The sequence below is a fragment of the Ornithodoros turicata genome, chromosome 10 (genome assembly GCF_037126465.1).
Source record: "Ornithodoros turicata isolate Travis chromosome 10, ASM3712646v1, whole genome shotgun sequence".
Lineage (NCBI taxonomy): Eukaryota > Metazoa > Arthropoda > Arachnida > Ixodida > Argasidae > Ornithodoros > Ornithodoros turicata.
In genome coordinates, this window is record NC_088210.1 from 22,089,382 (window position 1) to 22,103,728 (window position 14,347).

Here is a 14,347-nt window from a genome sequence, read left to right on the forward strand (position 1 = left end):
GAAAACATCGACACAGCGGGAACCTCGATGCAAAGCGCAAGCAGTCGTCTTCCGTGTTCGCCGATTGGTTCCTCCGCATAGATTCTATGTGACGTTTTGACCGTTTTTTGGGTGAGGGACTTCCGTTTCACCGTCGTCTGCTCTTGCTGCACGTTTGTTCAAGTTGCCTGCAAAGTATGACGTTGTCGGAAGTGAAATTTTCGCCGTCGTGAATATTGTCGGCCGTGTGACACACACAGACAAGCGTTTCGGTTTGCATGTCACTGCATGCAACGGTCCCTTTAACCGAGCTGTTTTCCGGTCAACACGACACGTCGGGATTGAGCAAGGGTCACCTCCCAGCTACGAACGAGGCGCACAACCTGCATCACAAATTTAGAAGTTAGATTGTAATTTTCACAAATTGGACAGATCACCAAAGATTGAATCGAACGGCGCCAAGTAACGGAGGCGAAACAGTAACAACATTCGAGCTAGCCGCAGACCTGCATGCAAATTTGAGCGTTTCTCTCAGCAAAAGCTGTTATATGTAGCTTGCAATGTACCATGCGCTCAGATTAGAACACAGCAATCATTTATTACTAGCAAGCCGCAGTCAGGTCGCTTTTCGGTAGTACACAGCACAATATTTGGAAAAACATGAAACTGGAACTCTTCGAATAGAAGATGTATTGACATTAGCCTTCCAAGTGCCTTCCGGGAATGGTTAAATTACAGTTTGCGTGATATAAATATATTTCTCCTTGGCAGTTATGATAGTCATTGAATACACTGCCATACCCGTGATCTTCTCACCATTTATAAGTTGCCTGTTCCATGTGCAGGGCAGTACATAAAACAGCTCCGGATGTTCACAAGCCAGTAACGTGCATAAGTCCCGTGTATATATATATATATATAAAAAAAAGACGATGCAGTCCAAGGGATAGAAGGGACTGAGGATTCGAAAAGTACACTCTTAAAAATGGACTTCACTGCATAGCACGCTCCTAGCCAACCATCATCTCGAATGATATAGTTATCTGCTACGATTTGTTGAAAACAGGAGGCGTACGCCTTCTTTGTGACAATTATGGATAGTATAAGTGTCACAGAGAAGGCGTACGCCTCCCGTTTTCAACAAATCAGGGCAAATAACGATATCATTCGAGATGATGGTTTGCTAGGAGCGTGCTATGCAGTGAAGTTCATTTCTAAGAGTGTATCATTCGTGGCAATGGTTGGCGCAGAGCGTGCTACGCGGTGAAGCTCCTTGTTTAGAGTCCGAGTAGAATATTCTTCCCCTGATTTGCTGAAAACGGGGGCGTACGCCATTTCTGTGGCATTATTCAGTTCATAATTGCCACAAATGTGGCGCACGCCCCCGTAGAACGTTGTCATTCGGGATGATGGTGGAGCGCGCTATGCGGCTAAAGACGCTTGAGTTACACATTGAACAGCAACAGTAAAAAGCAAGCCAAACGAAAAAAAAAAAAGTATCAATCGCGTGCTCGGAAATTACCTATTACTCTTATACGGGAGATATATCATTCCACGAGTGAACATCCAGACGACTGAGTTAAGGAAACTTAAAGTTCTCACAGTATGGGCATTCGCAAGCCCCTGCAAAATAAAAATAGAAACATAAAAATGAGATAAAATAAATAAATAAAGAGACGACTATGTAGATTTCGATATCTTTCCCACGACCCGGCAAGCACATAGGGGTCTGAAACCACGTAGAGTCTGCGCACTCCACAGGGACCGGCAGCCCCCGCCTGCTCTCAGGCGCCAGCATATAGCGTGAATCCTATATGGTTAACTCCCATGGGTCCAGTACGAGGGGAACAGCAAAGAATTTTCCCCAAAAGGCCACGGCAGCAATAAATGAGGGGAAGAATGTCCCCTGGGTATAACGCTCCTGGATGCGATCAAATGTGATGCAAACTGCACTCTCAGAACAGAACTTCACCGCATAGCATATTGTCCTTCAACCACACTCTTAGAAATGAACTTCACCGCATAGCACGCTCCTAGCCAACCATCATCTCGAATGATATCGTTATCTTCCCTGGTTTGTTGAAAACGGTAGGCGTACGCCTTTTTGTGACAATTATGAACAGCATAAGTGTCACAAAAAAGGCGTACGCCCCCCGTTTTGAACGAATCAGGGCACATAGCGATATCATTCGAGATAATGGTTGGCTAGGAGCGTGCTATGTGGTGAAGTTCATTTTTAAGAGTGCACTGCCACGAATGATATAGGGCTACCGCTTCCGATTCGAAGAGTGAGGGGAGCGTACGCCTTTTTGTAGCAATTTGGATATACGATAATTCCTACAAAAAGGCGTACGCCCCCCCTCTCTCTCTCTCTTCAAATCAGAAGCGATAACCCTATCATTTGTGGCAGTGGTTGGCGCACAACGTGCTATGCGGTGAAGTTCTGCTGAGAGAGTGCGTGTACACTCTTAAAACTGAACTTCACCGCGTAGCACGCTCCTAGCACACCATCATCTCGAATGATATCGTTATCTGCCCTGATTTGCTGAAAACGGGAGGCGTACTCCTTTTTTGTGACACGTGTGCTGTTCATAATCGTCACAAAAAAAAGCGTGCGCCTCCCGTTTTCAACAAATCAGGGCAGATAACGATATCATTCGAGATGATGGTTGGCTAGGAGCGTGCTATACGCGGTGAAGTTCATTTTTAAGAGTGTATGTCACAAATGGCGCTGTTTGTTATACAATGTTCGTGTGCTCTTGTTCTGCACCGCAGTCTTAGAAATGAACTTCACCGCGTAGCACGCTCCTAGCCAACCATCATTTCGAATGATATCGTTATCTGCCCTGATTTGTTGAAAACGGGAGGCGTACGCCTTTTTTGTGACAATTATGAACAGCAAAAATGTCACAAGAAAAGGCGTACGCCTCCCATTCAGGGGAAGGAATCAGGGGAGGGAATGTCATTCGGAATGATGGTTGGCTAGGATCGTGATGCAGCGTTTCTGTCGTCCACTGGTCGTCCACGGCGGGACGCGTAAGGGCGACAACGGCGATCCCTTTTACCATCACCACCACACACGGCGGGTCGCCGGTTCATATGTATATACACTATAAAAACAGACCGTCACCGCATACACTCTAAAAACTGAACTTCACCGCACGGCACGCTCGGCGCCAACCATTGCCACGAATGATAGGGTTATTGCTGCTGATAGGAAGAGAGAGTGAGGCGTACGCCTTTTTGTGTCAATTTGGGTATATGATAATTGACACAAAAAGCTGTACATCTTCCTCTCTCCTCCAATCAGAACCGATGACCCTATCATTCGTGGAAATGGTTGGCGCAGGGCGTGCTATGCGGTGAAGTTCAGTTTTTAGAGTGTAGCACGTTCTGTGCTAGCCATTGCCATAACCAGAACGTGCTATGCGGTGAAGTTCAGTTTTTAGAGTAGGCGCACGCGTTACGAACTACCGAGGCCTGTAGTACACGCGACGAAGGGCACGATGAATACGGATATACACTTACCAATATGTCAACCGACGATAATCCGGATGCATCCTGCAGCACTTGTGTCGCCTTTTTTTTTTACTATCAGCATCAGTGACAAGATGAAGAGTGGGGCGTTACTGCGTTCCACTATAAGGAGTTCCAAAGAAGACCGTCAATTTCTCCTGCAGATTCCTGCTGTTCCCGTTCGTAAAGGTGAATGTGATGTTCACAGCCTCTTCATCAGCCTGACGAGTGCTCGTAGCGAGAAGTGTTCAGGTACAACCGTGCAACGATTCTGGGGGAAGAAGCGTTGTCCGTTGACGCAAGGTTCGAATTACCGGCGTGCCTTGCGCCCTTCGATAGTGGTAACGGTAGTGGTACAGTGATGTCACACGTAAGGTTTGTCTGCCTTCGATAATGGACCATTTCTAGTTCACCATACTATTTTCGTGTACATGTCGCGCCTTCTTCTTCTTCTTCGTCCAAGGAGATGATGGCCGCGAGCCACTAAGGGAGATTGGCCAGGACAAAAGGGGCGAAAGATGTTTGTCTATGTCTATGTCTGTGCAGTAACGGTTGGGACTAAGGCCAGGTCAGATCCAAGTAACTTATGACATATATATGACATGTGATGATGACTAATACATGAACAATTGGGTATGCAGGTATGTAGGAATATGCGTATGACGACTATACACGGCCAAAAGTATGACTGTATGAATGTGTGTGTACGCGGAAGTGTATGAGAGTAGGAAGGAAGTGCCTAGAAGCTGTTGGAGAGCACGATGTACGATGCAAGACCCGCTACCACAGTCCTATGACAGAGCGCAGTGTGTGATGCTCCGAGAGACACAACTGACGCCAATGAGAGTGGGGCTCCTAACAAGCGCAAGGGGGTCCAGATATACACTCTTAAAAATGAACTTCACCGCATAGCACGCTCCTAGCCAACCATAATCTCGAATGATATCGTTATCTGACCTGATTTGTTGAAAACGGGAGGCGTACGCCTTTTTTGTGACACTTATGTGGTTCATAATTGTCCCAAAAAAGGCGTACGCCTCCCGTTTTCAACAAATCAGGTCAGATAACGATATCATTCGAGATTATGGTTGGCTAGCATCGTGCTATGCGGTGAAGTTCATTTCTAAGAGTGTACCTGTGGCGTAATTGGCCAAACTGAGAACAGGTTAGCAAAAAGTGTTCAGTTGTTTCATCCTGGCCACAGTGGGAGCAAGCAGGGGACAAAGACCGTCCAGCACGGTGGAGGTAAAAATTTAGCGGTAGCGCCAGGCATCGAGCTCTCGTCACCAAGACTTCTACTCTTCTTCTTCTTCTATACCAATGCCCGTGAGCCACTAAGGGGGATTGACCAGGACAAAAGGGCATAATTACTTATGTGCAGTGAGAAGATATCTGGTCACCGATGCTGACAGCCAGGAAGCGGCGATACAAGTGCTGCAGGATGCATCCGGATTATCATCGGTCGACATATTGGTAAGTGTATACCTGTATTTATCATGCTTTTCATGACGCCTAGCACAGGCCTATAGGTAGAGGCGTTCGTAGCGCGTGAGCCTACGCTCTTAAAAGTGAACTTCACCGCATAGCACGCTCCTAGCAAAACATCATCTCGAATGGTATCATTATCTGCCCTGATTTGTTGAAAACGGGAGGCGTACGCTATTTTTGTGACAATTATGAATAGCATAAGTGTCACAAAAAGGCGTACGCCTCCCGTTTTCAACAAATCAGGGCAGATAACGATATCATTCGAGATTATGGTTGGCAAGAGCGTGCTATGCGGTGAAGTTCATTTTTAAGAGTGTAGCCGACCACCATGCCCAATGGTATCATCCTATGTCATGATTTGCTCAAAACAGTGGGAGGAGCCTATCTGGGACATGCATAATGTGTCCCAGATAGGCACCTCCTCCTATTTTCGGCAAATAAGCGGGCACAGAATGATGTAATTCGGAATGACGGTTGGCTAGGCGCGTGCTATGTGGTGAAGTTTTATTTTAACATTGTAGGGTGGTCCAGAATGCAATGCTGACTAAAACCTTGTCTCGAATGCGTCACATAATTCATTCGATCGCATCCGGGAGCGACACTCTGGGGACATATTCCCCCTCCTATATGTACATTGCTGCTGGTATAGCCCCTAGTTCCCTCTGGGGAAATTATTCCCTGATCCCCTCGTACTGGACATGTGGGAGTTAACGGTGTTGACAGTACGTGGCGCGTGAGAACAGGCGGAGAATGCTGCTCCCTGTGGAGTGCTCGGTTCTATGTGAATGACTGGCCGTGAGAAAGATATTGAAATCTACATAATCGTGTCTAATTCTTCTCTCTCTCGCGCGCGCTCTTTTCGCATATAAGGGGTCCGGGAATGCCCATACTGTGGGAACTTCAATTTTGTTTACATTAATACCCTACACCGCATAGCACGCTCTGCGTGCCAGCCATTGCCACGAATGATAGGGTTATTGCTTCTGATTCGAAGAGAGAGGGGCCGTACGCCTTTTTGTGTCAATTTGGATATATGATAATTGACACGAAATGGCGTACGCCTCCCTCTTTTCGAATCAGAAGCGACAAACCTATCATTCGTGGCAGTGGTTGGCGCAGATCGTGCTATGCGGTGAAGTTCTGTTTTAACAGTGTAGCCACACAGCAAACTTAATGCATTAAACGGAATGGCAGTAACTTCACCTCGACCATCATCTCGAATGACATTGCTCTGTGCCCTGATTTGTTTTAAAACAGCAGGCGTACGCCTTTCTGTGACAATTATGCAGGACATGATTGTAATATTAAAGGCGTACGCCACCTGTTTTCAACAAATCGTGGGAGAGAACGATGTCATTCGAGATGATGGTTCGGTAGGAAGTGAACCTATAGCATAAGAGCAATGGGTAATCTCAGAGCACGCGATTGATACTCTTTTTTATATTCTTTTATTATTATTATTATTATTATTATTATTATTATTATTATTATTATTATTATTATTATTATTATTATTATTATTATTATTATTATTATGTGACTTTATAACCGCTTGCTTTCTACTGTTGCTGTTCAATATATAACTTTAGCGCACTTGCAGAATTGTCACAAATGGCTGTGCTAATGTTGTCTTTCATCTTCAACAGGTGGACTTCCTGCGCATATATGACGTGCTGCACCCTATGCAAGATATAATGCAATATATGCGGGAGTACTTCAGCCCAGATAGATCCGAGTACTTTTCGGAGGCCCTCTCCCTCATCTCCCTCGGACTGCATCGCGTTTTTCGCAGCGAGATGCGAGTAATAAGTTTGGGCATTGACCTTAGCCTAAAATCTGACATTTCGCTGCTGCACCGCCACTTTTCGCTATTTGGCGACGCCGCAGTTATGGGCATGGCCCACGAACAGCAGCCCGTGTACCGCTATATACTTCGAGAGTATCGCAAACTCAATCCAGGAACAAAGTGCGGAGAGGCGCCCGGCAAAGGCTTTCCGGGGTTCAACAGCGGAGTCGTCCTGCTTGACCTTGGTCGCATCAGGTCGTCCACTTTCTACCAGAGTTTCCTGCGTGAACAGGCTGTGAAGAAACTGACGGCCAAGTATTTTTCCAGCGGCCATCTAGGTGATCAGGGCTTTTACACGTTGCTCTATTGCGAGCATCCGGAGCTGTTTTACGTCCTGCCCTGTGCGTGGAACAGGCAGCTGTGTCAATGGTGGAAAGATAACGGTTATGGCAGTGTACTCAATGACTATCATAACTGCACGGGGGAAGTGCATGTGTATCATTACAACTGTAATTTACCCATTCCGGGAAAACATTTGGAAGACTAATCTCGATACATGTTGAGCTGGAGGAGCTCCATATTCAGTTGCAGATTGCAGGTAATAAATGACTGTTGTGTTGAAAGTCAAGTCTGATGTTGCTGCAAGATTTGTGCCGATGGTGCGTATCTTGTTTGTTGAGTCACGGCCACTTGCGCGCAGATTTCTCTAAGAGGTGTCCAGTGAAGATCCCAAAAAGGGGTAGTGCAGACAGCGCTCTGCCTTTTCAAGTTCCCGTGGACGAACTCACTTCCAAGCACAGACTCAGGCGAAGGCCAACAAGCGAAGATTGTTTCCGTCTCACAGCTAGATCTATTACTGATATCAAGGTTGCGGAGTTGCAACTCCGGAGTTGGAATGATTCCGGAATCATCCCAGATTTACCAGACCCCGGAATAGAATATAATTGCGGAAAATGTCCTAGGAATGGAATGGTCTGGGTGCCCCGGTGGCACTTTTGGTTTCAACGGGCTGGTCTCTGCCCTCGCACCCTTTGCAACGCACCTGCACACGGTCAAGAGTGAAATTACCTTGTCTTTGAGCTTTTTCCGTGCTTGGTAATGTCAATCTCCTCTAGCACTGCCGGACTCGCCAGTATGGTTACCGGAATTGGGTTGCCAAGCCATTCCAGGAGTGGGGTCTGACCATACCTTTTCATTCTGAGGAAGTGAAAGGAATGGAATTGGAACGGAATGTGAGACCCCATTCCGCCATCCGTGTTTTATATTCTGAGGCTAAGAATTAGGAACGGACACGACCGCAAACAATCACCCGTGGTGCCCCGCAACATTGCATCGAGTAGCGGATGAAGAGCAGAGTGATTCCTTATGTTCGAAAGGGCCAGGTGGGGCCTGGGGCTGCAGGTTCCATCGGCGTGCTTCGTGGCTTTCTAGATGTAAAATTTTATTGGGTCACGTGGTACTGTAAATATTCTACGCTGGAGTCAATGCACGTGCAGGTGCAGCAGCCGGTGGCAAGTGCCGTAGAACAGGGAGGTTGACCAGCATGGCAGGAGGTTCACGTGAGACCACGTTAGGAGACCCTGGTGGCCGGTTAAACTGGAACTGACCGGCCATGATAGGCAGACCTCTTCCTCCTTGCTGTTGTGCCGGAAAGAAGAAAGCCACCGGCTCTTCGAGGTCGCCGCCTTTTTCCTTGGCTGCCTTGTAGAAGTCATAGATGGTGTACAAGATTGCTGCCTGAAGAATAGTGGAATGCAACGAAACTATGAATGATATGGCGTTCGGTGTGATTATACACGCTTAAAAATGAGCTTCACCGCATAGCACGCTCTGCGCCAACCATTGACACGAATGGTACGGTTATCGCTTCTGATTCGAAGAGAGAGGGGGCGTACGCCTTTTTGTGTCAATTTGGATACACGGTAATTGATACAAAAAGGCGTACGCCTCCCTCTCTCCTCGAATCAGAAGGCATCATTCGTGGCAATGGTTGGCGCACCAGAACGTGCTATGCGATGAAGTTCCGTTTTTAGAGTGTAGCCAACCATCATCTCGAATGGTATCGTTATCTGCCCTGACTTGTTGAAAGAAGGGGGCGTACGCCTCTCCGCTCTCCGCATAAGGTCAAGGCCGCGTCGTTGCTGCGCTCGAAAAGCGCGTATAGATCTATAGTTTCGGCTCATTTGCATAGCGAAATTTGAGATTCTATATCTCAAAGTGGGTTCGCTTCACAGGGTGTTTAATAAGGACGGTGCATTTGAATAATGACTGGCTCCAATTCTGCCATCTCGTATTTCCCAGAAAACATCTAATTAATAGGTTAATTATTAATGCATGAATGAATTTGAGCTAAATAGTCGTCCAATAGTTGCAAACGCTGTCCTATACAGGACATTCGCCTGGCCGTATAACCCGCCTTCTAAAACGGCATCTATTTTGCTCTGTTAGTTTTTTTATATTTTAGTTGAGTTGTAAACCTGCCGCACAGACGCCACAGGCGCGGTGAAGATAGCTATAGCTTCTTTTTTTTTTATTCTTATAATCGCACTACTTATATCATTTATGGAGTTAATGAAGACACCGAAATTTTCATGCTAACAGCGATACACATATGATTCAAAGGCGCTATCTTAGAGGCGTTGAACCATTGTCTCCTACCTTGATGGCAAAGATCGCCGTGTAAGCCACAACCATTCCAATAAACATCTGTTGCTGCAAGTGCAGAAGACAACAAAGACAATGACGTTTCCTCGCATGTGAACTATAAGTGAACACAGAAAGATCGTGACCATGACAGAATTGCCTTACCCTAAATTGCTTCTCAGTTACATTCGGACTGCTTTTCTTCATTTCTTCTATTTTCATCTACGTGGCAAATATGTGTGTTCCTTTTAATTGACACGGATGATGGTGAGACGAACGGAATAAAGAGCTGCGCGATCATGCTCGTCACTGGGACTTTGAAATGATAAAGGATATATGCGGATCCAGTGAGAAATATAGTTGACGGTGTTCGCCCGTGCCTAGTCTATTCAGGGAAACATCAATGGCTGAGTTTATACTGCTCCAGCCATATCGACGAGTACAATGATATAATATTTCCACAATATATATAAACTTGAACTGAAATAATTCACGTATTGTCACGCGTATCAAACGTGATCCGAGTGTTCTTGCACAGATGTATCGCTTATATATAGATTGTTCAGGGCTACGTGAAGTCTCATATGTCCGCACAGCTCTTCGCAGGATTGTAATGAAGCTCACCGTATCCGAGAGGTTTTTGGCGAGGTATATGCTGCAGGTATAACAGAACATACTGCTGACGCAATTCCAAGTCAGGAACGCCCGGATAGTTTGAATTGTTTCCTGAAGTAACATAGAAACGTGCACATGTTATAGCGCAGCGCATGCTGCCTTACTGACCCTGAGCAGTCGGCACTGTCTACCGTTACAAGCTCTCAAAACCCCAGAAATGGTACAAGGGGAATTAGAACAACGGTTTAGTTCAGTATGAGCTGAAGTACGGGAAATGACCATGTTGCCAATGTTGCCATCAAGACAAATTAGCTGTGCTTGGCCTAACTGCCTTATGCCGCACTACTTTACAGACACCACTCACTGCCTCATTATGCCATCAAGGACTAAATTTCGTGGCTTCAGAATCCCGTGGGATGTATGCCATTCCAATGGACCTTTTCAGGGTATGCGTGTGCGCATGCGCAGCCACTTGCAGGCGGCCGCCATGTTAGATGGCACGAAATAATCCGCTTCATGGTTACGTGGACGTTTGAGACCGAGACTTGACGACGCTTTGTACTCATAATCCCGTAATGCGCTTTCACCAATGCTTTCACTCTGGCTGCCTACGCATCGACCCGCGTTATCTCCAACATGATTGGACAACAGAATTTTGAATGTGCAGAAGCGGACATACGACCGTGGTATAGACGACAGAAACAGTTCCCATGAAAACTTGTAGAATGATGATGATGATGATCAATTAGCAAGAAAGCATATCTCCCGTGGGACGCGGCACGTCTTGTACAAAACTCCTAAGGAAAGCTGAAGCACAAGGCACTATAGCAATAGACGACTTCAGAAAATCCCAGACAGCTTCGAGCCGCTTTGAACTATGGGAACTTGCTGCTATCAAAGAAGGAGAAGGTTTCCAAATTGTTTCGGTTCCTTCTCTCTCGTCCGATTGTCCACGAGGAGTCAAGGTCAGCGAAAACGAAATGTGAAGGGCAGTTCCCTCTTCCTTATATTCCTGTAACCTCGCAAGGTGCTACGCGAGCGCAAGGAGCACTGGGATTTTCTGAAATCGTCTAAATAAACGGGACATGGTCGCTATAATCTGGCAGGTCGCGCTCAGGACAGCTCGCGATGGCGTCACCTGCTCTAGAAGAATTCGAAACTACAGCGTTTTGCAAAAAAAATAAAAACAAAACATAAGAAATTAAAAAAAATAATAATAAGTATACACCGTTCATCGGAGAGTTGTGCGCTTAGCAATTATTGATTCTACTCAGGATATTGGCCGCGATGAACGCAACGGACCCTCGCAACGCACTTCAGACGCCACATGCACACTGTTACATAACGCATGTGCAGAGCTACAGATCCGACAGCACTTACGATTGCTATTTGCGAAGGCGTCGCTTTCACCTGGAAAGATAGAAAGGGTATCGAGCAATTATTGTACTTAGTGTTCACATATAGCATATGAAGGAGCGCGTTGTTCAGACAGCATGTGCCGAGACTTCCAAGCTTTCAGACTTTCGTTTTCACTTGCTGGGCTTTCTTTTTTCGAAAGAATTCCACAACATGAGCCCCAGCCGGCATATTCGCCGTTATGTATCTTCACGAATTATAGCTTCCGAAGGAACTGAAGTCATTTGTAGATCTGACGAAGCTATTTTAGCACTGGCCAATCTAGCACAACCAGGCCTATGTATGCCCCCATGACCTACGAAGTGAAATAAGTATACAATCCAGAAACGACAACTTGTTCCAGGTTTGAAGCTGTACGTCGTAACCCTAGACCTTGGACACGCCACGAAACGTAAAAAAAGAAAAAAAAAGAAAAGAAAACAGACGTCGTGGCACAACATATATACTTACACCTTTCATAGCACTCACGAGAAAGCCACCTATGACGACGTTCAAGAAGCTCTCGGTGCCGAAGGCGATGTCGAAGGCCCATCCGTAGGGGGAAGCTTTCCGAAACAAAGACGTTTGACGGCTTTTAATTCAATTTCAATAGTTTGTTTTATTTTTGCTAGTTATTTGACAATTGAATTACTTTCATCGATTCAATTAATGTCCTATGGTTTGTATGTTCAGCAAAATGTCATGTTTTGGCGTTAGGATTTGGTGTACGGCTAAATTTACTAAATTAATGCGATTAACTTAATTTTATAATTGTATATAATTAATTAATATTAGAAACACTTATTGTGACACTTATGAACAGCATAAGTGTCACAAAAAAGACGTACGCCTCCCGTTTCCAACAAATCGAGGAAGATAACGATATCACTGGACCTGATGGTTGGCTAAGAGCGTGCTATGCGGTGAAGTTCATTTCAAAGTACTAGTACTTCAAACTACTCCAGGATTGCAAGGCATGAGATAGAAGCTTATTTTGAGAAAGCTCTCCTATGATGCATGCTACCAGAACGGCGAATTACGGATACGCTAGCTGGTATAGCTTTCATGCCCAACATTTTGTGCCTTGCATATACTGACCGCTACACTCTTAAAAATGAACTTCACCGCATAGCACGCTACTAGCCAACCATCATCTCGAATGACAGCGTTATTTGCCCCGACTTGTTGAAAACGAGGGGCGTACGCCTTTTTTGTGACAATTATGAACAGCATAAGTGTCACAAAAAAGGCGTACGCCCCCCGTTTTCAACAAATCAGGGCAGATAACGATATCATTTGAGATGATGGTTGGCTAGGAGCGTGCTATGTGGTGAAGTTCATTTTTAAGAGTGTAGGTTTCCCCACATGACAAATACTTACGGATGCTGGTTCGGTATTTTCCAAAACAGTACGAAATTAGGCTGGAGACGTTGACCATCTGCGTGATGTAATAGATAACGGTCATGATAAATTCTGGCAGCTGTAAATCACACATGAGGAATAGCGTACGGTGTGCACTCAAACAGGACTTCACCGCATAGCACGCTGTGCGCCAACTATTACGCCGAATGATGATATAGGGGTATCGCTTCTCATTCAAAGAGAGAGAGAGGCGTATGCCTTTTGTGTGTCAGTTTGGATATACGATGGCACAAAAAGGCGTACGCCCCTTCCCCGCTCTCTCCTCGAATTGGAAGCGATAACCCTATCGTTCATAATATTGATTGGCGCACAGCGTGCTATGCGGTACAGTTCTCTTTTTAGGGTGTAGGAACGTATACATTACGGTGATAATCATGGCGAAGTTGGCCACTGTCGCTGCGGTGACGGTCATGGTTGGTAAGTACAGATGGGGCCGTGCTATCACAAAGTAACCACTACACTTCGCAAGGAATCGATAGTTAGAGAACAAGAGTTGAACGAAAAGCATGCACAGGGATTCTTCTTCTTCTTCTTCCTCTGTATGTAGAGTGAGCGTACTGAAAAGACCAGAAGTACACTCTAAAAGCAGAACTTCACCGCATAGCACGCTGTGCGCCAGCCATTGCCGCAAATGATATGGTTATCGCTTCTGACTCGAAGAGAGAGGTGGGTGTACGCCTTTTTGTGGCAATTTGGATATATGAAAATTGTCACAAAAAGGCGTACGCCCCCCTATCTATTCGAATCAGAAGCGATAACCCTGTCATTCTCGGCAATGGTTGGAGCACAGCGTGCCATGCGGTGTTCTGTTTTTAGAGTGTAGCGACCACCCACCATAATAATAATAATCATCATGAATTCATGATGGCAATACTGCGTTCTCCTTTCACCCTACCTTATCTCTTTGCGTTTTATATTTGTACCTGTTGTATTAGTTTCATTGCTGGTTTTGAGTCCGTCGCGTTTTGCTGCTGGTTTGTCTCTTTTGTCCTTGAACCCGGAACACGCTACTTCCAACTCCTGTTGAAGATTTCCAGCGCTCGTCAAAAGAATCCGCAGTCCTCCCTGCGGCACGTGACGCGCGCATCATGTCGCCAACACAAACAGGCTGACAAACCCTAGTTTACTGCAAACATTGTCCAACTTACAACCTACTCTATACTGGTAGTACTCTATATTAGTATGGGTCACGGTCCCACCCTAAAGTTTGCTATACAAACCTTTCGTGTTAATCTACTGTCATCATTTACTCTACTCAAATCACCATTTTTTTAGCCGGGCTGTTTTCATCGATGAAGAAGAAAATGAAGACGACGAAGTAAGAGTTGGCAACGCGATTATAGTATAGCACGACATCCTAGTAGATAGTGCCTGTTTTTTTACAATGGACGACAACTTTAGAATGCGCACGACACAGGGCACACAGGGCGCATGAAAAGTGCGGTCGCGCATACATCGCTCGTGACGGAGGTATGGAGAGCATGGAGAGTCACATCGCCACTA

At 45.7% G+C, this 14,347-nt stretch overlaps 2 protein-coding genes across 2 annotated transcripts; one reads left to right on the forward strand and one right to left on the reverse strand.

Moving 5' to 3' along the window:
- Positions 1–3,439: 3,439 nt before the first annotated feature.
- On the forward strand, positions 3,440–7,403 carry LOC135370317 (xyloside xylosyltransferase 1-like). Its single transcript, XM_064604037.1, has 3 exons — positions 3,440–3,684; positions 4,877–4,968; positions 6,630–7,403. Exons 1-3 carry the CDS (start codon positions 3,486–3,488, stop codon positions 7,314–7,316), a joined length of 978 nt encoding a protein of 325 aa, XP_064460107.1. The 5' UTR covers positions 3,440–3,485; the 3' UTR covers positions 7,317–7,403.
- A 725-nt stretch (positions 7,404–8,128) lies between these two features.
- LOC135369764 (uncharacterized) lies at positions 8,129–14,327 on the reverse strand. The gene is made up of 9 exons (XM_064603282.1): positions 14,299–14,327; positions 13,209–13,401; positions 12,803–12,860; positions 11,894–11,988; positions 11,408–11,437; positions 10,037–10,138; positions 9,578–9,634; positions 9,428–9,481; positions 8,129–8,506 (listed from the first exon to the last, which is right to left on the reverse strand). The coding sequence occupies exons 1-9, from the start codon at positions 14,325–14,327 to the stop codon at positions 8,240–8,242; spliced, it is 885 nt and encodes a 294-aa protein (XP_064459352.1). The 3' UTR covers positions 8,129–8,239.
- Positions 14,328–14,347: the final 20 nt, after the last annotated feature.